Source organism: Diadema antillarum, unplaced genomic scaffold (assembly GCF_040938485.1).
Source record: "Diadema antillarum isolate AM-2024a unplaced genomic scaffold, OU_Dant_1.0 scf00000120, whole genome shotgun sequence".
NCBI classification, from domain to species: domain Eukaryota; kingdom Metazoa; phylum Echinodermata; class Echinoidea; order Diadematoida; family Diadematidae; genus Diadema; species Diadema antillarum.
The window spans coordinates 1,487,860-1,514,000 of NW_027271009.1; the positions used below are offsets into that span (position 1 = coordinate 1,487,860).

The 26,141-nt window shown below is 38.9% G+C and overlaps 1 protein-coding gene across 1 annotated transcript in view; it reads left to right on the forward strand.

Annotated features, from left to right (window-relative positions):
* The first annotated feature begins 321 nt into the window (after positions 1 to 321).
* The window catches only part of LOC139720048 (endonuclease/exonuclease/phosphatase family domain-containing protein 1-like), a 38,145-nt gene continuing 12,325 nt past the window's right edge, over positions 322 to 26,141 (forward strand). The window contains exons 1-4 of the mRNA XM_071631421.1: positions 322 to 432; positions 2,298 to 3,367; positions 4,562 to 4,613; positions 24,685 to 24,792. Coding sequence (XP_071487522.1) covers positions 2,403 to 3,367; positions 4,562 to 4,613; positions 24,685 to 24,792 — 1,125 coding nt within the window. The 5' untranslated portion in view covers positions 322 to 432; positions 2,298 to 2,402. The remainder of the gene's footprint in view (positions 433 to 2,297; positions 3,368 to 4,561; positions 4,614 to 24,684; positions 24,793 to 26,141) is intronic.

Here is a 26,141-nt window from a genome sequence, read left to right on the forward strand (position 1 = left end):
TACTTTCGTTTTTGTGTCGATACAAACGCCTTTTTACTATTTTGATTTTCTTCTGGTAGTACATGCATGTTCGTAGGTCTTACCCCCTTTAGTTACTCAGTACTTTTTATAGTACACAGGATGTGCAAGTGTCGACTTCACGGAGCAGCTCCCCCTATTGATAAATCACAGGCAAGGTTTCACCTGTACCTAGCTCTCTTTTGCATGTGGGTCGAGCGATCAAGTCGTAGTGTAGCTAGCGGCCGTGTACAGCATCGTAATGTAAGTGCACAGCTGATGGTGTTTGTCACACACATTCACTTTCTCACAGAAGTCATAGTACATGTACGTACGGTCTTTGCATGCACACAGTCGAGCGAGTCGAGTCGTCGAGTCGTCGGATCGTCAGTGTGCTGGCGGAGATGGATGTCTGTATTTCGTGACTGCGGTCTGGTAAGTCTATGTCAATATTTACCTAAACCCTTCTAAATCACATCCTAAAGTCTTTACGCGACTCATTATGTCTCTAGTTGAAGTATTGATGATACGATATATATCGTTTTACTGGTTAGTAAATGTACGTTCTGTCCAAACAACACGGCATAATTTTACTCCAGAGATGCATTGAGTTAAATAACGTTGATGATGGTGACCCCACGTATAGACATTTCTGTTGGGATGAAATACAAGCAGCTAAAATAATTCGTAATTTACATAAATTCATCCTTCCATATCAATTATCATCGCGGTATCTATCAGCAGACGCCAAGTGTCAATAGATTTATTGTTTGGTATTGTCAACATTCTTTTGGGGGGTCTGCTTTTTGTTGATAAAAATAAAAATAGTAATAAAGTAAAGATAGGTCATTAGGTCACTAACTACGAGTCACGACCAGGGCCGCAGGGGGGTGTTTCATATAAAGCTGCTTGTAAAGTTACGAACGACTTACGAGTGACTGGTGATCAGTTCTTGTGCTGAATAATGGAAATTCTGATAAGTATAGCACATCAGAACTGGTCAAAAATTGAAAAATTTCTTCAATTTAAAGACTTACCAGTAAATTTGAAGTATTGACAACAGAGTTCGTGCAACGTTTAGTTCTGCCAATAGTCCCTTTCTGTTCAAATTGATGACTTAATGTGACACTATCCAGAGGAACCTGGGAGAACTACACTGAATTGATGGCCAGCGCATGCACACACAGACATCTCATCCAGTCAATGGATTTGGGTTTGTGCGCATGTGATGTGTGCGCATGCACTGGCAGTCAATTCAGTGTAGCTCTCTCAGGTTCCTCTGGACCGAGTCATATTAAGTCATCAATTCGAACAGAAAGGGATTATTGGCCAAACTAAATGTTGCACGAACCTTTAAAGGGACTGCACAGTTCTGGTTGAGGTGAGGATTTAGCTTTTAACATTTTGCGAGATATTCAGAAGCCACTCTATGAGATGTCAAAGAGCATGCAATTCTAAGGGGAATAAAAAGTTTATCTGATGAAAATCGGTTTTGAAATGGCTGAAATATCCAAAAACAAGGTGAAACAAAGAGATCCTAATAAAAGGTGTGGCCTGTCGCCTTTTATTATTATCACGTTTTTGGATACCTCAGCCATTTGAAAACCAATTTTCATCAAATAAATGTTGAATCTTTCTTAAAATTACATGCTCTTTCATATTTCATATGACTCATTCTCATTATCCCACTTAGAAATGTTATAAACCTGAATCCTCACCTCAACCAGTACTGCACAGTCCCTTTAACATTTATCTGCAAAGATAATCATAATTTGACTATTCAGACTCACCTGGATGTGTTTTCCCTTATTTTGTTTTGTTTTTGTTTTGTTGCATTTTTTTTCCTTCTTGATACGTTGTGTGTCTGTATGGGTATTGGTAAAGCATTGTGGGATCAAAGTTTGTATAGTATTATAGGCAGTGAGTATAGTGACTATGCCTGTTGAAATATTCTAGACCTGTTTTTGTTTCAGTTCAGAATGATTACAGAAGATACAGTAGAGCATAGGTACACTTCAAGATTTACATTTTGAACAGCCATTATACTGTCTACTTGAGTTTGCCCAAGTGGAGTCCATCTGCATTATATAGCAGAAAAAGAAATACTGCATATTCCATTGTACTCTTGCTTTAGTGTCTATTTTTCCTCCATCCTATTTCTGTAATCTTCAACAGCCATTCATTTTTTTTTCTCTTTGTATGTTACTTCAAAGAACTATTTCTGTCTTGTTTTTTTAAGTGCAGGATTGAATAAGCCTAGCTATGTCTTCACATTTTCTTTCTATTTAGAATCCATACAGGTCACAAGCACTGACCAGTTTCCATACAATGACACACAATACACACTTTATATAGTTGATGGCTGGAGGACGTCAGTTCAGCATTTGTGCCATCAGTAGCCAATCATGGGTATGGTCACTAGCTGCTGTGGGCGGCGTCCCAAGAAATCCCGCCTCCACAGCGAGCACGATCTCATGTCACCGATGCACAAGCGACATCGGCGGGACATCAGCGCTACCTACAGTGCCAATGACTTCGTCATGACGCTGGACCAGCTCAACATCAACCAGGCCACGGAGGAGGAGCTCATGACCCTCCCAAACATCAACCGTAACATTGCCAGAAACATTCTGCAGTACCGCAACCACATCGGGGGCTTTCGTAAAGCAGAGGATCTCGCCCTCGTGTCGGGTGTTGGTGCCAATAAGCTGGGCCTGATACGCATGGAGATTTACTGTGGGAAGTATGACCCCGGCTGCCAGGCCACGCCCTCTTCCAGCCGCAAGAGTGGCCATCGTCCAGGTTCAGCTCCTGTGGTGAAACATAGCCCAGAGACCCGAGTAGATGTGAATAAAGCCACTCCAGCAGAATTGAGCAAGGTGTCGGGCATCGGGTCAGAACTTGCCCAGCGAATCGTGGACTTTAGAAATGAATATGGCCACTTTAAGTTCCTCACGGATGTCAGCAAGGTTCCCGACATTGGCACCTACTATTTTGAAAAGATCAGAAACTATCTGACCATTGACGACAATGAGAGCATGTGTAGCACATCGACATCGGTGTCTGTCATTGAGGATTTCTCCTCAGATTCTCTTCCACTCTTGCGGGATCGGCCGAACGGATCCCTGCCTTCTGGAGTGGGTTGTAAGAAAACTCAAGTCACTGCTGCCACACAGACAGACTGCCCTGCTATGCCTACCCCATTTGCCACTATGCCAAGGAGAAAGAGCCGAACATTATTGCGCCGGTCGTCATCGCACAGAATTGGCAGGGTGCGTTTGGCCAGTTGGAACCTCCAGCAGTTAACCCTGGAAAAAGTGAGGAATCCAGGTGTCAGAGAAGTGATCTGCATGACAATATTAGAAAATGGGTAAGCAAACTGAGGTCTTTTCATGTGATTACCGGTATCTTTATGTTTGGCCATGTCTAGAGATTGATTTTTTAGATATTCTTGCAAAGTTGTTTTCCCCCAGCTCATGTGAACACCTACAATATATAATATCAATGTGTGTGAAGGTATCATCACTATAAAGTGATGTTCATGACATCTGAAAAAAAAAATGGCTCATCACAGCCTGAACTGATTTCTAATGCTGGAAAAATAGTTTTAGATTAACTGACTCTAATGTCTGACACAGTGTGGAATGTCATTATTTCATGACAGTTGAATAGTACCTCTTGTAATACCAAAAGGATAGTAGAGGGGATTAAGGGGATAATTGTTTTTTCTGTATGCCCATCCAAGAAGCAACATGATCCTTTGCTTTCTTCTCAAGCTAACTGCCATTTAGCCAAGGAATTTGAGGAAAGTTATGGGTAGTTTCAATGAAAGTCCACCTTCATTATGCAAAAAGTGGCTGTTATGATTTCAGTAAAGGAAGATATATGACATTACCTTAGGTTCTGACTACTTTCCAAAGTTCAACAGAATGCAAGTTCAAAAAGTTGTGTACATATTCCACAGATTCTGCAGATTTAGAATAATTTTTTACTACTTTTCAATACCATAACTTCAAGACATTCTTCATCATTTGTTCCTTAAACATCTGTTTTTCAGATTTTAACACAGGCTGTTGTGCATTTAAAGTCATCGTAATCCAAGTATTTGTAGGTTATAAAGTACAGGCAATTAGATTATGTGTCAGCTAGAAGTGTAGATTTTGTTTATTTTTGGTTTATCATTAACATTTTTTTTTTCATAAATTGCGTAACATTGTATCCAGTGGAAGCATCTTTTATTATAAAGGCACTTAAATTATTTTCTTGAAAAGCAATCTTACCAGCCTATTGATGGTGAAAACTTGCTTTTGTGCAACAGGAATAAAAATAACACCTTGCCACAATTTTCTTGGTGGTCTCTCCAGAAGACTGCTTGAGCTTGAGACCAAGAGAGAAGTAAATTAATATTCAGAATTCAATATTTTAAAATCCTACCATTGTTTGATTTGACATTGATCAAGAAGAGAAGGTTAGAAGCCGTCATTGCACAGTGTTCAATGCAGTATAGCCAGAGTTTGTGTTGAAAAACAAAATGCTGTTATTTGCTGTCTATTATTCCCCACAGACTCGGCCTACTAGCTTGCCAAGATATCGTAGACAGTACTGCACTAGACGAGGTAAGAAGTTATGCGATAGTTTGATATAAACTCTCTTGATTTGTCTGCATGCACATGAGTGTCTTCCAAGTTCTTGCCAAGTCATATCACTGTAGTTGGTCTCAACAGACTCTCATGCACTCTTTGATCTCTTCAGATGCACATTTTATGATGTTGTGATCTTGAAAATCAGTATTAGGATAGGATGCAGTGTGGTGTACGTATTAGGTCGTGATGTCAAATGAGTGTGTTTGTGTGTTGTCTGTCAGGATGTTGCAAGAGGATACAGAGCACGCAAATGCAGTCTTTACTTTAACTTTGGTTGGCTGTTAAACTTGGCAGAATTGCTGCTTGTTTGGTGATCTAAAAAGGCTTGATGTGATAATTCAGGGGTATCTTGTACATACAATAGATCTCTTTAATCACTATACACAGCTACGGTCAGTTGGCTATTACAAGTAAGTATGTCTTATTCTTTGCTGGCACTTTGCTACCAGTAAGTTCATGTTGATTAGAGAAGAGGTCATACAAGTGTATGTCTGTTTAGAACACATGACTGCAAAACTCATTGAAAGCATATCTGCTTTGAGATTATCCTTCTCTGAGGGCGTTGTTGTCTGCAGATGCATAGTACAATGGATACCAGCAGTTTTATGCACTAACTGCACTTGTACAATGTACCATTGTACATGTGTTCTTGTTGTCAATCGTGTTATAAGTTCATTCTATGTGTAGGGGCATTTTGCAATATATCCATGGGTATTTACTATGGTTCGATGTGTTGTGTGCATTTTGAAACTCTGCAGGAATAATAATTTCTCTTTACTATTTTTATACCCCTGCATACACGAAGTATATTTCTAAGGGGATATTATAGGAATTAGCATGTGATCGCATGGGTGGTCTGTTGCAAATATTGTGTTGCCAACTCCTACAGTTTTGACGCAATTTAGATGAAACTTAGGGTGCATGATGACATTGCGCTGTAGATGTGCCAAGACATGTTTTTTGTGTTTGTTGGAGAAAGCGCTGCCATGTTAACCGCAATTTCCAAAAACCTTGTGGAGGGAACTACTTCCACAGTATTTAAGCAATTTATTTCAAATTTAGTATACTATGTATGATTAATGATCTATAGGTGTAGTTATCCAAGACACTCTTCGTGTTTGAGCCCGACAAGGCGTTGCCATAGTAACTGCATATTTTCTTGAAAATCTTGTGGAGTGAACTACTTCCACAATTGTAAAGCAATTGAAATCAAATTTGGTGTACATTATGGCATTGAGGTATAGGTCATGTGGAGACCTGATTTTTGTGTTTGCCAGACAAAGTGTGCCATGGTAACCACAGTTTTACCAAAACCTTGTGAATCGTAAATTCCACAGCATTCAAGCAATTACAGTCAAATTTAGTATTCATTTCGATCTATAGGTGTAGATATGCAAGACACATAATAATAGTAATATTATCTAGTTTTTATATAGTGCATTTCATACTTATTAAGTATCTCACTGCGCTTTACAGACTATTATTAACCCGGTCACAAGATATAATTATGTGTTATGTTTTGGTATCAGGGGGGAAAAAAATCGTTGGAGCGGGGGTATTAATCACCTTCAGTGATAGTTCTATTTTTTTAAAATCAATGTATGGAATCTAACTGGTTTAAAGGTCAAATAATGGCATAATATTTCTTTTTATTGTGATGATTAATGGAAAGGAATACTTCAAGAAAAGAAGATGATTTCTCACTTCTGAATAAGGATTTGCTGTCTATGTTCAGTGTTTTTACATTAATCAAAGCTTCCAACAAGGAGGAGCAAGAAATGTTGAATTTGAGAAAGTAACATCCCATGATTTCCATTACCTCTTGATATTTTCTTTTGATTAGCGATGCTTGAATAATTCATTAAAGTAAACATTAATTTTAACCCAGCATCAAACACTTTTAACGGGACGGTATAATTACGGGTGATGTGGAAAATGCAGATTTGAATTTTTTTTTTGTGAGATAACTAGAAACTGCTAAATATGAAATATTAAAGAGCATACAATTCTCAGAGGAAAATCTGTTTTTAAATGGCCAAGGTATCCAAAATCAAAGTAAAAACAAAGTGGTTGTAATAAAAGATGGGCCCCAACTTTTATCAGGACCCCTTTGTTTTTGGATATCTCAGCCATTCCAAAACCAGTTTTCATTATTGAAATAAACTTAAAATTCCTCTTCGGATGGAATTGTCTGTTCTTTCATATTTCATTAAAGGCTTCGTATTATTTCACACAAAAAAAGTTTGATACCTTAAACCCCATCTCAACCAAAACTACATGTTTGTTACATCACGTACAAGTATGTATTGTACGGGTATTTGCATGTGTGTGGAGAATATGACACTTTCATGCATTCACAGTGACATTTTATTTTCTCATTTTGAAGCCCACACAGTGGTTAGCAACAACTGTACAGAAATGTACTTCTCTATGTAACTTTGAAAGGACACCCCACTTCATAATCATAATTACAGGCATGATTAGAAAGATAAAAGCCCAACATACAAGAACTGTACACAATAAGATACGAAACTGGGACAAGAAGAAAAGTGTGCAATTTTAAAGTTTCAAAAAAAAAGGTGTTTGTTTGTTTTTTGAAAGTGGAAGCAAAGGGCAACTGGAAATAGCCAGATATTTCCTAATAAATGAATGTGGCTCTAAAGTTTTTTTTGGATATCATGTTTTAGTTAGGGTATTCAGAATTATCGCAAATGCAAATACAGAGTAGAGCAGTTAATGTCCAACATGTCATTTAAACATGAGCTAGGATGTGGAAGTTAGCCTGTGAAGTGATTATATGCTGTTCAAATGCCCCCCCCCCCCCAAAAAAAAAAGACAATGGAAAAGCAAATGCCTTTATTTCTGTAAATCGTCTGACCTTTGTTTTTTTCCTCTTCAGTCTGAGGTGTGAGAAGGCAACCGGCAGTAGGACAGATAATGCAACTGATTACAGAATGTACGTGGGCAAGAATGTATAAATGCCTTTGCCGGCGGGCCTTATCTAGAGTGGAACTGTGTCAAACCTTGCCAAGAGATTCCAGTGCAGTGTGTTTTTCACAAATTTGCAGACCTGGATATGCAGGCTCTTTTCTTCACTCATTTTAAGTCTTAATGTGCCATGGTGGAAACCCCCTGTGTGCCACGTTATTCTGATACAGGAAGGTAGTCATGCTCTGAGAAAGAATTCTGTTTTTCCAATTTGTATAACTCCTACAAGACGGGCATACTAGTAGGCAAAGTTAAAGAGGAATGCCAAGCTTTGTTTCGATATAAATTGTATGATGAATCTATTTTCAATTTTTCTTTTTAATGACCAGTTGCTACATTACTGTAAAGGCATGACTTTTGCTCGTAAAACTTTGACAAAAACTTAGAATGTACAAGCAAATCTAGTTGGGAATGCTGCTTGATAGTCAATCACCACATAGAATGCAAGCCGTATATGAGAGGAACAAAAGCACGAGAGACGCTTTCATTGTGCCACGGGATTAGCGGTGATTAGTGATTTATCGATCGGTTTTGGTGGCTTTGTTTGTTGAGCAGAATATGCGAAGTTGGCACGCCGTCGACTGAGTCGGACGTGCGAATGTGGCACATAAAGAGTTAAAAACACTTTGGAGCTTACCTGGGCAACTTTCCTATGCTGATGTGTTTAATAGCCTATGACTGATGCAATGTATCCACCCCACCCTGAGATTGAACTTGTATCTCCTTCACTTGTCCTTCCTTATCCCCCTATCCCCCAACAAACAAACAAACAAACAAACAAACAAACAAACAAACAAACAAACAAAAACAAGCAAACAAACAAATATACAAGTGAAAAGAAATATGTGAGAAATCTATAAGTAAATAGAATGAAAGAGTGAGAGAGAAACCATAGTCTTTGAATCCACATTTTGTATGTTGCAAATCAATCAGTTTCTTGTAGTCGAATTGCAACCACGGGTTTGAAACTTAGCAAGAAATTAAGCACACATTTCAGGTCACCACAGGCCTCAATTATTGGGTGGAAAAAAGTAACGTGACAAGATGAAAAAAAAAAAGAAAAAAAGAATGAAGATAATGTGTAATGCAGGAAATACCAAATTTTGTTAGTTTGTAGGAAGTTTGGATATAGGGAAAGAGTATATTGGGTTCATTGGTGCCAAATTGCATTCTCTTAGTCTTAATACACGTGTGTAGATGTGTGACATGGCATTTATGACATTTTTCATATTTATATACATGTCACATAATTCTTCGTGTTAGTAATAATTGCTGGAATTTTTTTTTTTTTAAAGCTATTAAAGGGCTTTGCTTCTGTTTCGCCAGTCAAAATTCACAGTGACCTGTAGAATAAGGACGCAGTTCCAGTAATACAATGTAGTTGGATGCTCTGTACCAACAACATGCAGTCACTTCTAGGTAGAATTGGACAGGCTGTACTTCCATGCAAGTCCAAAGTCCTGCACAGCATGACAACCTGTACTGATAAAATGTTCATTGAACCACATTCAAGGTAAAGTCATAAATCTATTCTTGAGGAGTATTATGACAAGGATTACTGAGATTACTCCTCCTGCCTCCATAATCAAGGTAATGTCATGGGGGGGGGGGGGGGGGGGATAACACAGCAGTGTCGAAGAAAGCCTTAGCTTTTTATTGAAGCAGAGAGGGTAGCAAATCCAAATCATTGTAAAAAGTGACAAATGATGCAATCACATGTTGTACTTTTTGCCACTTCAAATAAGATTAGACTAACCTTCCCAGGAGCAGGGACTCTACGCATTTGGCAAAAAAAAAAAAAAAAAAAAAAAAAAAAGAGTTTACAGGTTTTTAGTTTGACTGATGTAGTGACCATTGAGGTCATTGGTTATCAGCACTTGTATATACACCAGTTCCACAAAAATCATAGGTGTAGCCCCAACAAAGCAGTTCTACATTAATAATCACTTAACATTGTATGTTGGCAGCTGAAGTCTTGTTATGCATCATTAATTCATACTCTGTAATATGTAAACATTCTTTTAGTCGAGAGTTGATATTTTGTTGCAAACAAATGTTTCAGGAAAGGGCAGAAGTTCACAGGATATCATGTTAACAGGTGAACACTGCTTTTAGACATCCTCCCTCTGACACCATATTTTATATCTTGTGGGTTTTCAGTGTCAGAATGGCATGCATTAAAGTTCAGCTATTAAAAGCCCTTGATAGGGAGGTGAGAAATGTAGAGTGATTTTTGTTATGCTCCCTTTTTTTTCTCTAAAGCTCAAGTCAAAATGATACTTCTTATCTGTATGAGAAGAATATAATCTAAGACTGGTACTTTATATTCACCATCTATTAACTGTGAGTGAAATGTTTAATTACCACACTGGTATTATTTTGTGTCAGTATCATACATTTGTAGTTTGTCTTCATTGTTTGATGACTGCTGAATCTGTACATGTGAATATAAATATACTACAAATCCTGTGACAAATACTACAATTATATTTCCTAAATATAGACAAATGTCAATAATTTGCTTTTAAATGTTTTTTTTGATCATCCTTTCAAAACTAAAGGAAGAAGAAATGTCTACTCTGAAATATAGATTAAGTACCAAACCTACACTGCAAGTTAGGGCTTTTAACAATCGAGTGTGATCCAGAACAATGTGCTGCACTGGAAGTGTGTCATGGATGCTCTGTCATGAAGTCTCTTTGCACTTGGGGGGGGGGGGGGGGGGAATCCTGTGAAATTTCTGTTGTCGGAAGGTAAAAACAGACCCAAACCAAAACCCCAAAACAACGACAGCATATTCTGGCTCTGACTGGTAAACATGTCTGACTCAAAATATTCAGCGGGTGACAGGTACACAAGTTTATTGTAAGACAGTGTAGGCCTACATGAAACATCAACATCACCCTTCTCAAGACATGGACAAGAGTGACATATCACCTTTGCTGGGAGAAAAATGAAAATGTTTACGTTGAGCTGCAGGTGGAAGTGTGTTACTCCTGGCAACCTGCCACCTTCACATTCCAGCGTGAAAAACTTTGGGATACAAGCAACCAGAGAAATTAGATTTAAACCCAAACTTTTCCTATACTCTCAATTGAAATGAGTTGTGTAAAGAGTGTATGTGTTTGTACTTTATGGATAGACTGAATAAAAGGAAAAGCAACAACAACAACAACAACAAAGTCACTCGTGGACAGCCTTATAGCTGATAGGGCCTATATATTTTTTGTCTCTCCCTCCCCCCCCCCCCAAAAAAAAGAAAAATGATTGATGTGGTCATGGCACTCCTGTCAGCTCTCTTTACAGTTCTTCATGATCAGCAGGGCTTTTAAACCAATTTTGACAGGAATTCTTGTGCAACTGATTCTTTTTTCTTCAGAATCCAAGTTTTTGATACCTTTTTTCATAGGAAGACAGAACTACATGATTTCTTTGCGAATAAAGACACAGTATTTTATGGATTTTATGGCAATTAGGCTTCTTTTTCAGATTAAATTGTGTACTGAAGTCTTTTAGAATAGACAAAAATGAGTTCCTTGTAAGCCTCTCTTTATCAACTTTTGAATCAATTGTGCTTCTGTTCGTAAAGAATGAACATTGCTTTTTTGTCAGCCCAGAGAATCAATTCATAACCCAGAGCAATTGGTTTAAGAGAACAAGTGCAGTACTAGAGCACAATCTACTTTTTGAACAATGCATACCCACAATGTAACAGGAAGTGCAGAGATTGCATTGTCTTCATAGGAGAATTTTTGGGAATTTGGAGACTTCATTGTACATGTACATCTATGCTGTATGCATTAAGGGATTTCTGACATCTTGAACAGAAAGCTGCAGGAATAGTGAAACACAGTAGTTTTAGAACATTTTGCAAGTAACAACAATTCCTTGTCCAATCACTATGAACCCCAGGGGACACACGGTGACCTTGTCATGAACTTGTTATGAACAGGTTCCTTCTCATGGTTGGAATTCAAATTGTAGTTGTGTTAAATCTCAGGTAGCTGCTAATAAAGCCTCAAGGAAAGCTGATTTGAGAATGTTAAAAGACTTTTCTTTGATTGTACAAGGTGTGTACAAGAACGTGAATATACTTTAAACCTAGAAATTTTCGCATGCATTTTGATTTTGTGAGCTCAGCCAAGATCGGTGAAATTAAACTCCACACGAAAGTTCTTGTCTACACTATATGCACTGAATGCCAGTGGCAATTTGTGAAAATTTTATGCTGTGAAAAAGACCACTGGCTGTAATTCACGAAAATTTCATGCTGTGCAGTATTTGAATACCAAAAACTTTCAGTAGCCACAGTCACACTGGCAGAACTTGTCAACTTTAAAGGCAGCCGATCGCCATCCCTAATGGTACGTAAACTCCGAACGACTGAAGTTTGTGCATGCAATTGCGCAATGCTGTCACTGAGACAAGTGTGTGTGTGTGTGCGTGTGTGTGTACGCATCATACACAAACATTGTCACCGCGAGCTGCGGTTATTGGAGGAGAGAGGCCAGAAGACGCTGCGGCGTGTGTGTGTGTGTGTGTGTGTGTGCGTGTGTGTGTACGCATCAATCACAAATATTGTCACCGCGAGCTGCGGTGATTGGAGGAGAGAGGCCAGAAGACGCGTGGCTCTTTCGGCCTCTCTTCATGTGCATGCGCACTGAGAGTGTGCGTCCATTCGGAAGCTCTCGTGGCTCGCTGGGACAGCCATTTTGGGTTAGGAAATAAGCACAGGGAGCTCTCTTGTAGCCTACCGTATTTTCGCTGACCCATTGAGCCAGCGCTATTCTCATTCGGGGGTCACTACATTTGATACAGAATGGAGGAGGCAGCGTGTTGCGTTCGTCTCCGTGCCGCACAAACCACTCGCCACGACTGAGTGTCTTTAAATTCTCAAAGGTTTTGCCAGCGTGACTACAAATTTCCTGAAAACTTCTTGTGAAACTTTCCCCAAACCCCTGCAAATCTTCTAGAATTTTCTGCAATCTGAATGCATGCAGCTGAAACTTTGTGAAGTTTGTCAAGTGACTACCCTGTGGTATTCCACCTCCTTTTTTGTAGTGCCTCTGAAGCTGTCAGACAGCATTTGCTTTCTTCTTTGTTACGTATGCGCACCAGTAGTGATCCAAGCTTTAAAAACTTGTTGAGTCCTGAAACTTCAAGAAATTTGGCTGCCAGTGTGAACAGACATACAATGTACTTCCAAAATGTTCTCAAAGTTTAACTTCGAGAAGTTTTGTCAGTATGAGAGTGGCTAATATTCTACAGAACCGTAGTTGTGGAGTATCTGTCAGTTTTGATAAATGGACGTGACAATCCATTCTTTAAAAGTAGATGTAAATATATGAACCTGTACATTGTGCTTTTTTATGAGCATGGAGTAATTTTCAAAGACATTGACTGGACTTTGTTTTGTCGAAGGCCTGCTTTTATGACTCAATGAATAACAAGTCCAGGCAATGTACAGTGCTCTACATGTCCAAGGTTCAGAATTTTGTCTTTGTCTACAGTATCTCTCTTTGTTGTGAAGTAAGAGATATAGTGATTATTGTCAAATATGCTGGGCATTTAATAATCATACAGGGCTCCTACAGCTGTATAAAAGCAGAATTAGTTGGATACACACACTATGGCTGTGTCTATCTAAGACCCCGTTTACAGTGCGAGGCTCGGCCGCGGCTGAGCCGCGGTCGAGCCCGCCTTCATTTCAGTGTAAACGTGCAAATGGCCAAATGCGGGGCCAAAATTGGCCGCGTATTTGGCCACGCTCTGGAGGTGGTCTCGGCTGCGGCCGAGCCGTGGCCGAGCCTGGCCTTTTCTCGGTGTAAACGCAAACTGGACCAAATGCGCGGCCAATTTTAGTCTGGCTTCCAAACCCTCTGCCCATACTATTTCGCTATTCAGGATATCAACGTCGAAAACTAGTATAGTTTAAGGTGGTTTTGTCCTGCAAAGGATTTTTCCTTCGGCAAAGGCCTTTGCCCGAACGGCGACTTCGTCGCCACGGAATCCAGTCGGCAAAGGGTCTGAAAACCAGACTATACCAAATTGCATTTGTTTACAAGCAGAACGCCACTACAACAAAATATTGAAAGGTTTGAATTAAAAGCATGGCCGAGCCTGGCAGTGTAAACGGACAAAATTGCGGAGCTCGGCCCCGCAATTGAGGCTGGGCTGGGCCCAGCCCTGCACTGTAAACGGGGTCCATCCCAAAATATGAATAACGTAGAGCCATGTTCCTAAATACTTTTCAAAAGAGTACAATTGTAGGCCAATATATGAACACGGTTTTAAAGCATTTCTGCAGATGCAGCTTTCAGCTAAAAATCATAAATTATCGCAATACAGGAGATGTCACTGCTTTGCTCGTTTGACCCTGGAAGTAGAGGTCAACTGATCCATGAGGCACGCAGTGTAAACATGTATTATGTATCAAAATGGCTTAGCATTAAATACCTGGCAGAAAGGCATTTGTGGATCATACGTGTTTCAAATTGTCCTGTTTCAAATCAGCGGTTCTAGCCATAAATGAAACATGGTTGTGTTTATCCATCGTCAGGAAAATGCCCCAATACTTTTGGAATGGTTTCTAGAATGATTATTCCTCTAAAACATTTCAAGTACTGTAAAACGAGAAATGTTCGCGTGCATTTTAATTTCGCGAATTTCGCGAGCGCCAAGATTCGCGAAATTAAAATGCACACGAAATTTCTTATCTACACTATATGCATTGAACGCAAGAGGCAATTCGCGAAAATTTCTTGCCGCGAAAAAGCCCGTCGGCTCCAATTCGCGAAAATTTCGTGCCGCGAATATATCATGCTTTACAGTAAATGCACCCTTAATCAAATGTGCATACTAAGCACTTGGAGCCACTTTAGGCAGGTGATAACCAAACTCGTGATTTTACTGGCAGTAGCTTTCATTTGCATACTGTACAAGTTTTGTTTTGAATGTCCTCAAGTAGAAATATGATCATCAAAGCCTAAAGTGGCTGACATACGTAGCTTATACAAGATCCAATTAGGCCGCAATAGGGCCATGCTTATTAGCCTTGAAAACTTGCACACTAGTCAGGGTGAATGTTGCCTAGCAAGTTTTGATACCATATTCCAAAGAAAACTTTGCACAAAAACTTGTAACTCAGAGTCAGTGCATAGTTTCTATTCAAAAACTTTGCCCAAAACATCGCATGGTGTTGTGTAATGAGAACACACACAGCACAAAAATCACACATTACTAATGTGACTTCCGAATCCGCTCTCCCTGTCAAAACATAGTGCATGTGGAACGAGTATTAAAACTTAGCATGGGCAGAACGTTCTTCAAAAAACTTTGTGATTTTTTTTTATTTTATTTTTTGTCAGAGCTAAGTTTGTGTAAAAGTGTAATGATGTGAGTTCTCATGTCACTATTCTTTTACTATGGGAATGCCCCCATCATTTAAATAGCAAAGTTGACTAGGGAAACAGATAGATAATGGCTTGAACTTTTGAGAGATGAATTACCCCAAACAGGTTGCAACGAGGTTACTTGAACCCGTTGAGGACGAGTCCCGTGTATTCTCGGGCAGGTGTATACATGTATGGGAAATGCATGTTGTAGCAAAATCAGTCTGTCCTCAATGGGTTAATAGCTACTTGTCCTGAGCAACCAGACTTTCTGGCAAGAAAAAAGGAATGATTGTATAATGGAAGGACACATACATTGGCAGGCACTGCATGATATTTACCACATTGAATGGTAGCTGGTTAAATAGCAGTGATACTAAGTATAGAAACTATCCAGCTGGCACCTCACTCAAAGTGTTACTGAGGAGATCACCATTCTCAGTCTGGTAATAACATTACGTCATGTCATGTGCTGCCGCCAAGGCACCTTGTTGGTTTGCCAGGCAAGAAAAGTCGTTTATATCTATGACAAATGTAAATCCATTTAACACACCTGTTCCACTTCAATAGGCTTTTTAATTTAAACAGCACAGCGCTTGATAGCAATATACATGTTTCTACTTCCTGATTATCGGATTGTTGGCAATATGATAAACTTTTCAGCAAAGTTGAACAGAGCTACCATGAATTATTGTCTAATATAGCGGTGTCAATTGTCTTGTTTTTTTTTTTTTGTTTGTTTTTTTTTTTCAATACATTGGCACTGACGTATACTTGCACTCTTAGATGTAGATATCATCCACTTGTTTCATTTATTTGAAATGCCTTCCTGGATAAAATAGTATCACATGACTTTTTACAATATTCTGACACTAAACATAATGTTGATGATTCTTTTGAACTGTAGGACATAGCCCATTACATGTGTTGAGACAAAAACAACAAATTATAAAGAAAAAACATTTAGACTGTCCATCTCTAGTAATAACATGTCTTGGTTTATATTTTTTAAGACATAACAATTCTTTTGATCATAAGATATTAACAAATGTTTAATTCTGATTTTCCATTGTATCCATTACTGTCTTCTAATGATTAATTGAACTCTGACAAAACTGATGTTAAAGCTACACTATGTAATGCCAAAACTATAGGGCCAATGTTCTCTACAATAAATCAGTGAGCTTCTGTGAGCCATTGCGCTCATACAGGTGGGCAGTACTTTTTTGCAGTACAGCCCAGAGCGAGAGAGAGAGAGAGAGGGATAGAAAAAGAAAAGAAAAAGAAACAACAACAGCGAACATAACAACTTCGCAACATGGAATTTAGTGTGGTATGATTCCTGCCGGCTGCCGATACTTGAAAACGCATTGTCATAGTCTGGTACTGTATGATCTGTGCTAGGCTGCTATTCATTGTATCAAGATTCAGTGCATATGACAGAAGTACTTTGTAACCATTGTTAATGCCCATGTGTTCGTGATAAACTCCTTTTAATTGTTTGTCGAAGACTCACCTCAGTTGGCTCAGTTCTGCCTCTCAAGGGGTGGGTGAACTCTGTGCTGTCACTGAACTGCCTTGATTAGATAATGATTTAATTAAAAGAATATTAACTTTATCAATGTGCCATCACTTGGATGTTTTTGTTCAGCCTTTTCTTCTCATTGATTATGATTAATTGATATTGTCAGCATTTTGTGCACTGAGGACAGAGCACCTGTTGCATCTATGAAGAAATGCATTGTGACTCATTTTGAAATATAATGTATACAGTATGTCTCCGATCTAGTAGTAACCACAGATTTACCCACAAAGAAACATAGCTTTTCCACATACTTCATGGCTTTCTTTTGTATTGATATTGAGTAAAGTCATGGTGATGACAGCAAGGTTCTACATCAGCGCTTGCCCGATTGCCCGGGTTAAGTGGAAATTTAAGTTGGCAAGTGTTTTGGAACAATGAGAAAATATGCTTACCGAAATTGGACTAGCAAAAAGTTTTGAAGCCACCTAGACTATTCTTTCACTTTAACATTCCCCCTTACAAATCCACAGAGTCAACCATACAGAGGCCCAAAGATAATGAGTGTTTAGTGATGCAATGTACTTTAATTGCATTTCAGCAACTTTCCAACACTTACATGAATTTAAAAACCCCAGTATTCAATGTAAAGCCAACGCACGAATTACCCAGGTTTCTTACTCCAATGTGTATAAGCATGCGAATCAACATGTGCTGTTTATTAGAATAATTGAAAGTGCTTTATCAAGCCCTTGACTAACATGTGATTTTCTGTATCATTTTCTTATATTCTGGACTTTCTTTTGGGGCAAGTAAAATTCATGTTTGAGCAAATTTTCTGCAGCAATTCTAAAATTTGCTTGCCTGACCAGGCAAGTGGCTAAAAAGTTTTGTAGCACCCTGCTACAATCTATAATGAGAGTCACACTGTATGCACATGAACCATGCTGTTTTTGCAACTTTAAAAAAAGAATGATAAAGAGCATGTGATCCCTGTTGCCAGTAGATTGAAATCTACCAAAAGTGCAATCATTGTGATCTAAACTCTCTAAGGTATATCTGAAAGGACAAGTCTATCTTCATAGACATGTGGATTGAGTGGATGCAACAATATTTATGGTAGAACATGTCAGTAAGATTTTGAGGAAAATCGGACAATCCGTTCAAAAGTTATGAATTTTTGAAGTTTCTGCTCAGTCACTGCTGGATTAGAAGACTACTACAGCTTGTGATGTCACATGTGTAGAATGATATAAAGAAAATATAAAGAAAATTCAACATATTTTCACTTTTCTTGCATAATAGAGTAATGCTTGACTTGCCTCTTTCAGAAGGTGGAGGGGGGGGGGACTATATTACCCTTAATATACATTGTACGTCGGTGAAAAGTCAAGGAAATGTGCACTTTTTTCAAAAGATAACGTTTTGTGAGATTCTCTTTATAATTTCCTTCTATCGTTCTACACATGTGACATCATACACCGTAGTAGTCTTATCATCCAGCAGTGACTGTGCAGCGACTTTAAAAATTCCTAACTTTTGATCATATTGTCCCATTTCCCCCAACTTTCACTGGTGTGTTCTACTAAGATTGCTGCATTCACTCAATCCATATGTTTATGAAGGTGGACTTGTCCTTTAAAAGAAACCTGTACTGACATTTTCTACTTGTCTGATAATTCTAATCTACATTTTTTGATGCCTACAACTGGAAAGAGAGGACTCTAAAACCCAGGATAAGCCTGTAATGATTTTTTGAAAAAAATGGAAACGAGCAAGCCGAAGAACGATCCACACAATTTAGCATACGTCACAGGTGCCAACCTCCGACTTTAGCAAAACGAACTAGAAAGGTTCTACACATATCAATTTACTGATGAAATCTCACACGAAGTACTGCAAAAACTGTTATTTAGTAAAATTGCAATATGGAGCTGAAATAAACATGTTAAACAATATTCATTAATTTTTAAAAGGAATCTCTTCAAAAGCTTTTTATTTAGATCAAATTTGTGGGGAATATTTCAGATATGCAAAATGAAATTGGCATCATTGTCCGAACGTGCTGCCCACAGAAAACTGTGTGTAAGTAACGTTGCTATGCATTGATGATGAGCGATAATGGTTCGACATCACAGTTCAAACTATCTAACGAAGATGAGGACTGAGTGATTCTTAAAATCTAAATCCAAAAAATAGTCAACGGCAATCACGGTTTACGCCTAGTTAGAAGAAAATGGCACTCAGTACATATAGACTCTAGACTAGAACTAGGACTAGGACTAGTGAGCAGTTAAGGACCGAGAAGATTCTACTCGCCGCTCCGTCGACAGCTGTACGTGCACAGCGCTAATAATAGGCACAGCGTAAACGTTTAGTATGCAATACATACCCCTGCTGCCAGAACTTGAAGAAAGTCCAGACGAAAGTCCAGACTCCAAGGTCTAGCGTTGCCGCTAGAGGCCCTTGTGCTGCAGGCCCTGTTGTTTCTGTGCTGAATTTTGCAGGTAAGGTATCTGCTTTATGGATTTTCAATGTTTTGTGGTCGAGATAAATCTCATAGTGGTCGTATTAACACCAAGGACTAACTTAGATCTAGTTTTAGTAGGACCCATACCTCGGAAGAGTGGCCCGACCACGTAGATACAAACAGTGCCACCGCTTCGCGATCCAAGCGCTGGTGTGGGCATAGTGCTAGAGTTCTTCCGTATCCATGTAGATACCTCAAAATTCACCCAACCAAATTGCACCAAAATCACAAGAAGTATTTTATGACTCATGTCCACTTGCTCACGCTAATTGGAACCAAATCGCAAGTTGAGAAGCGTAAGTGAAGTTGTCGACTTTCCTGTCGTCGCTAAAAACAATCTGCTCTGTATGAACTAAACAAGAGTGACCGCGGCGTAGGGGTAGCCCTACTTGCCTGCGCAAGCACAGACTGAAGTTAGCCATCTAATATCATGAGACAAATCTTTCAAGTAATCGGGAGCAAAAAATCAATTTATAAATTATTTGAGCTAAGTTGAATGAAAAATAAAGTTCATAAATCACACAAATCGCTAAAATCATGACATTTTTATACCCCCGCCAAACGAAGTTTGAAGGGGGTATATAGGAATCAGCGGACGGTCGGGCGGTCGGTCGGGGGGTTGGTCGGGCGGTCGGGCGGTCGGTCGGGCGGTCGGGCGGTCGGTCCGTTGCAAATCTTGCGTCGCGAACTACTTCCTCAGTTTTCAACCGATTCCCATAAAACTTGGCACAGATGTGTGCCTTGGGTTGTAGATGTGCAAGACGTATTTTTTGACAGTACCCAAAAGTACGTTGCCATGGTAACGGTATATTATGGGCAAAAATGGGTACAAATCTTGCGTCGCGAACTCCTCCCACAGTTTTTGATCAATTTTTATGAAAGTAGGTACAGATGTTCATCTGAATATGTTAATGTGCAAGACACATATTTCCGCAGTGGCAAAAAGTGCGTTGCCATGGTAACGGCATGTTATTGGTAAAATATAGGGCAAAATGCTTCATGGCAAAACTGCTTCATCAGTGTGCTTCCAATTCTCATGGAATTCATATTGAATGTTTGTCTTAGGATATAGGTCAGCATGACACATTTCTTGACAGTGACAAAAAGTATGTTGCCATGGTAACAGCTCACATATTATGAGCCAAAATGATGGAAAATTTTTTGTTGCAAACTACTTCCTCAGTTTTTGCCCAATTTCCATGAAACTTGGTACAGATGTGTGCCTTTGGTTGTAGATGTGCAAGACACATTTTTTGACAGTACCCGAAAGTACGTTGCCATGGTAACGGCATATTAATGGCAGAAGATCAAGGAAAGATCTTGCGGATTTAACTACTTCCTCAGTTTTTTGACCAAAGCTTACGAAATGTGGCACACACCTTGATCTTGGTGGGAAGATGTGGAAGACATATTTTTCGGACGTGTCGGAAGCTGTGTTGCCATGGTAACGGCATATAAATGGCAGAAGATGAAGGAAAGATCTTGCGGATTGAACTACTTCCTCTGTATTCGACTGAAGCTCATGAAATGTGGCACACACATTGGTCTTGGTGGGAAGATGTGCAAGACATATTTTTTGGACATGTTGGAAGCTGCGTTGCCATGGTAACGGCATATTAATGGTGGAAGATCAAGGAAAGATCTTGTGGATTGAACTACTTCCTCAGTTTTTGACAAAAGCTTATGAAATGTGGCACACACAATAGTCTTGGTGGGAAGATGTGCAAGACATATTTTTCGGACGTGTCGGAAGCTGCGTTGCCATGGTAACGGCATTTAAATGGCAGAAGATCAAGGAAAGATCATTCCTTGGGTAAGACTGTCGTCACGGGGCGGGGGTATTAATCACCTTAAGTGATATTTCTAGTTAAATTTAGTTCCCGCGTAAATTCCCCGTTCGCACAGCACTAGTCGGCTAACTTCAGTTCTAGATTGTGCATATCGCGTTTACCAAGATCTCTCGCGAAGAGTGAGGTGTTTTTTAGTGACAACTTGAAATTCGGCGTCAATATTGATACTTCTCGATTACCGATTTCATTCAAATATGATACGGTATTTTGAAATATGCTTAGAAGTATATCCTGTAATTTTGGTGCGATTTGGTTCAGCGAAATTTGAGACAGCTGCTTGGATAGGACAGTACACAAGTGCCGCCTGCTAGCTAAATTGGGCCTAAGCGTCGTCTGCTACTCGGCACGATTTAACGCACGCGTATGCGAGGGCTTGTAATCAGTGAAACATTTGGCACCTGTGACATCACGACATCCGGGCTCGTCAGCTCATTAGCATAATTCTCGCCCAAAAATTTCCATTTTCACCATGAAATTACGGACTAAATCGTTATGAAATTTTGATTCTGTTTGCACCACTGGGTCTTTTAGAATTAAAAGAACAACATATAAAAAAATAAAAAACCGGTACAATGCCCTTTTAAGGATCATATGTGTCACATTCATATCAGTGCTAGAGAAATTGATACTATAAACAATGTATGGCACATCTTTCACCAGTGTAATATTTTAATATTTTGGACTTCAAGAGGTTATCACGAACCATAGTGACTAAACAAGAAACAAGTATCCCTTTTGAGTTAAAAATTCCAGTTTTTTTCCTACCAAGGTCATGAATATCAGTTGACTTGTGGATTTTGCAAAATTGAAAACACCATGAAAACATTGTATGTGTCATTTACTGGAAGGCGGTGTGATGGATGATCTATTTCCTTCTGCTTTGATGTCAAAGGTCATTGGTAGGTGAACCGTCAAAAATTTTTGAGGGTTTTGAAGGGCAAACTACTTCAGGTATCCACTCACTTATAAATGACACTGCAAGCACAGGGTTCATTTTCTTCTTTTTTTTCAGGAATTAAAGTACCGGTAGTCCACTGCCCTGATGTCTCCATACTGCACTGACACATATGAGAGAGTATAGCATTACATGGTAGCTATTGCAGTTGCTGATGGTGTAGCATGACGCTATCAAACACAGAAGACAGAAGGTTTTTTGGGGGGTGTGTGGGCTTATTTATGAAATCAGGATCAGAGGCGTACAGGCTGAAACAGATCTCACGCACATTGAAGGGGTTTAGTTGTGACCAGCAAAGACGTCCAGAATCTGGACTGGAGTTGAAGTAGGTCAGGTCTGAAATGAAACTTTTTTGGTGGGGGCTGATAAAAGTTGAACTAACAGATCTAAAGAGTACATGTAGGATGTCAGAAAGACACACAGTAAACATTGTGTACCCCATAGAGATCTGTATGTACACTACCGGTATATATTTTGCAAAATTCAAATTTTCATGAATTTCACAAGTTGCTATAATTTGCAGATTCCACAATGTGTTAAGAATATGATTGACTCTGATCCCAACAAGCATGTGATGTGCATGCATATATAGGCTTTCTCTGTTCATTAATATAGGCTTACCGGTACTCCATGATCACAAGTGTAATACATTACGTTTGCGAAATTGTGAGGAAGTCCCGATTAGCTAAAAAACAAAAACAAAAACAAACTAAAATATATGGCATACTAGTATATAGTTACAAATGTACAATGTACCTGGCCTAATGATTAGTGCGATTTCTTAGTGGGTACACTTATCACTTAATTTTTCTTTTTAATTTTTTTTTTTTTAAGTCATTCCATATCAGGTGATGACACTTAGATTCGGTCAGTGACTGCAAAGCTGTGCTTTTATCATTGAACTCTGTCATGTTTGATGTGTTAATCATACTCGGTCGAGTGGAGTTCAAGTAGCCGGTCTCGTTGCCATCTTTAATAGACTTTGAAACTGGGGCTGCGGCGTGTTTGATTGTGACGCCGTATCCGAGATTCAGGGCGGCAGCAATTTGGGTTCGGCAATGTTGCGTTATCAGGTGATGTCCTTGTTTGAAACTGGGACGATAAGCATGGGTAAGATTTGCCATCAGGTCTCCTTGTGGTATCACTCACGCACACACACACACCTTCATGCAAGAGTACAGTGTATTATCAGAGGCATCATTGCATGCTTGCATCATGAATTGGATATGAAGGGGAATGCATGTGATCAACAGGTTTGACTCTGGAAGGCGACACAACCTTATTTTGTGAAAGTGTTGATGAAAAAAGCAAAGCAACAGTGGGCTTTAGTTCCCAATACAGGCTTTTTTGTGTGCATTTTTCGTTGTATAAAAGTATCTACGTACAAGTACTAGGCAATAATCTACTTTTGAGAAAATGTTGCAAAGATGTCGATTAGTAAGGAAAGTTTGTGTCATGTTACATCATGCAGCAGAAAACGAGTTAAGCATCAAAGTACATTTATTGGTTATATAGCGATGATTGTGGAATAATGACAATGATGTTTCATGAAAATGATGGGTTGTCCATGGTGATTAATGATACAACTGTTTGTATTATAATGATATGAAAAAAGTCAATATTGTTTGCGACAATACAAAAATCATTTTCAACATATTACGTGTTGTACTTGTAGCAGCTAGGCAACTTGGCTTTCACAAAATTTTTGCATGCTAGCACATAGTGCAATTCCTTGGATCACCAAGAATGAAAATTACCTTTCAAGGAGCTGGTATTTTGTCTTATACCAGAAAAATGATATTGTACCCTTCCTTTTGCCCTCTGTAGACTGCAATCTTATGCTGAGGCAATAAATCTCAGCTTTTACACACTTTAATATTGCTATGAGAGTCCTGATTCAAGTTCATTGTATTATTATACTGGTACTCTTTGTCTGAAGGGTACATGGTACCTTTTCATCTGACAAGGCCTGTACAGTAGTTCTGTGCACTGTGTCAACTCTACTACACTGTATATCAGGAAATGATTGTAGTGACTCACATGATTTGTGTCTATCATTGTTTTGCTGCAACATAGGCCTGCTGTTTCAAGAGCTCAGTGCTTATAAACTACAATTGAACCAACAGGCTGTGTTTTACACTGCCCAGATGAATAAATGGAATGATTCAAATGTACTGGCATGCTAGCCATGTAGGGCCACACTGAAAATTAAACCAAACAGTGCGATCCAAGTCATGTTCCAAATCTTAGAGATCACATTTTTCTATCAGAATGTGTTGGTTTGGCAGTGTTAGTATGCACACTAGATAAATGTGATTTTTCATGCTGCATTTATGTGACTTGCTGCTGTATGTACGCAAATACATGGCAGCAACCACAACCCAGCAGCCATTCATGCACATTGTTGGTGCAAAATTACATTTACTTGGTAATGCAATCAGAACCGGCATAATCCACATAAACTTAGACTATTTTGGCAGTGTTACGCAATATCACATTATTGTATTGTTCTGGCATGATCCGTATCTTCTATCAAATTTTGTAGTATAACACTGCCTAACTGTGTAAATGTCCCTGTGGTTTGTGAACTTTACATTGTGATGGGCATGGTTGTGGAAGATTGATGTTTGAATCATTTAGTGGCCGTGACATTAACTCATCTTATCCTGAAAATCTTCCTGCAGTCTTAGCATATCACAAGTATAACTGAGACAAAGAGAGGTGTGCTTTTAAATACAAATTTGAACGAGTGTACTCTTTCGTGTAAAGTTGAATAACTCTTCTTTCTATGGTTCCTTGTCGAAACAGGTCTGTGCTGAATTGAACCACCCTAGACTAGGTCCTGTGAAAGCCTGGTCTGGCCCACGTGGGAATTGGACTAGCATCACAGCCGCTTCAGGAGATATCAAGAAACAGGTGAGGAATTCGTCAAATCAATTTCAATCATCATTTTATTTTATTTTTTTTTGTAGCATCTATAAGAAGAACATGGATGTGTTTTGGAGATAGATTGTACAAGATACAGCTGGGTCAATCCACATCAAATCATCAAATTTTCAGAAAAGTTGTCACCCGACCCCCTCCGATTTTCTTTAAAATCGCACCAAATGTTCCCCAAAGTGTCTGACGGAAAATCCCAAAATATTTTGCCCCAAGGTCAATTGGTTGCTAAGATACAGCCTCACATAGCAACTGGTGCGCATTCAGAAAAATCAGTTAAAAGAAAATTAGGCATTTTTGATTGATTGTGGTGGCATGGATCGATGGTCATTATCAGAACAAAGTAATTAATTGTAACATATCTTACAAGCATGTATAGATTAATTCCAGTATATACATTTACACCATAAAAAGCTTTTGTGTTTGTGAAAGAATCACAAGTATAGCATGCCATAATACACCTGTCACATGTGTAGATTTGTAGTTAACAAATTTACAGCTATTTTTAGAAGCACTTCAAGGTCAAGGGTATAACATTCATGATCAAATTGACACAAAATCTGAAAGAAGAGCACAAATACTTTAGAACCTTAATGTGGTAGGCTGTCAGCTTTCATAATTCTTGAAATATTGCTCTGTGAAAAATGTTACAAAACACGTATTACATAATATTGTATTCAGTGCAATGAGGAAAATGGAGCAATTTATTGTTTTTATCAAAATTTGGATTAAATTTCAAGGTCATTATTATGTAATAAAAGTGTTTTGTGGTATATATTACTAAAATATGTATAACAGACTATCCCTACTGCAAATACCACAGGGCTAGGCCTTTTCATCTTGAAAGTGTGGACATTTGAAATGTCCTCTAAACCCAATATGTGATATTACATGGGAATTTGGCCGTTTACGACCATTTTCGGTAGGGTAAATTTGCCATTGAACATTTTGGGAGCAAAATTTCTTTGGTAACCCAAGATAATATAGGTAAATGTCTATCAATACACAAAAATTGGTGCCATTCCTAGGTGGGACGAAGGGTGATCCGTGACCTTGAATTTGGCACATTTTTCATTTTTGTCAACTTTGAGGGCGCTCTCCGTGAAAACGATGGGCATGAATGCGCCGATTTTTTTCAAAATTACTGAACAAGTCAAAGCCTTCAACAGCATAATATTTTAGAACCTAAGGTGATGAAATGTGGAAGATATTAGCCTCTAAATTGGCATCAACATTTTGGAAATTAACATTTAACACCATTTTCGGTGACCTCGTGCACGTTAACGAAAAGTCAATTTTGCGTCACAGTCAGTTTTTCATGCAGA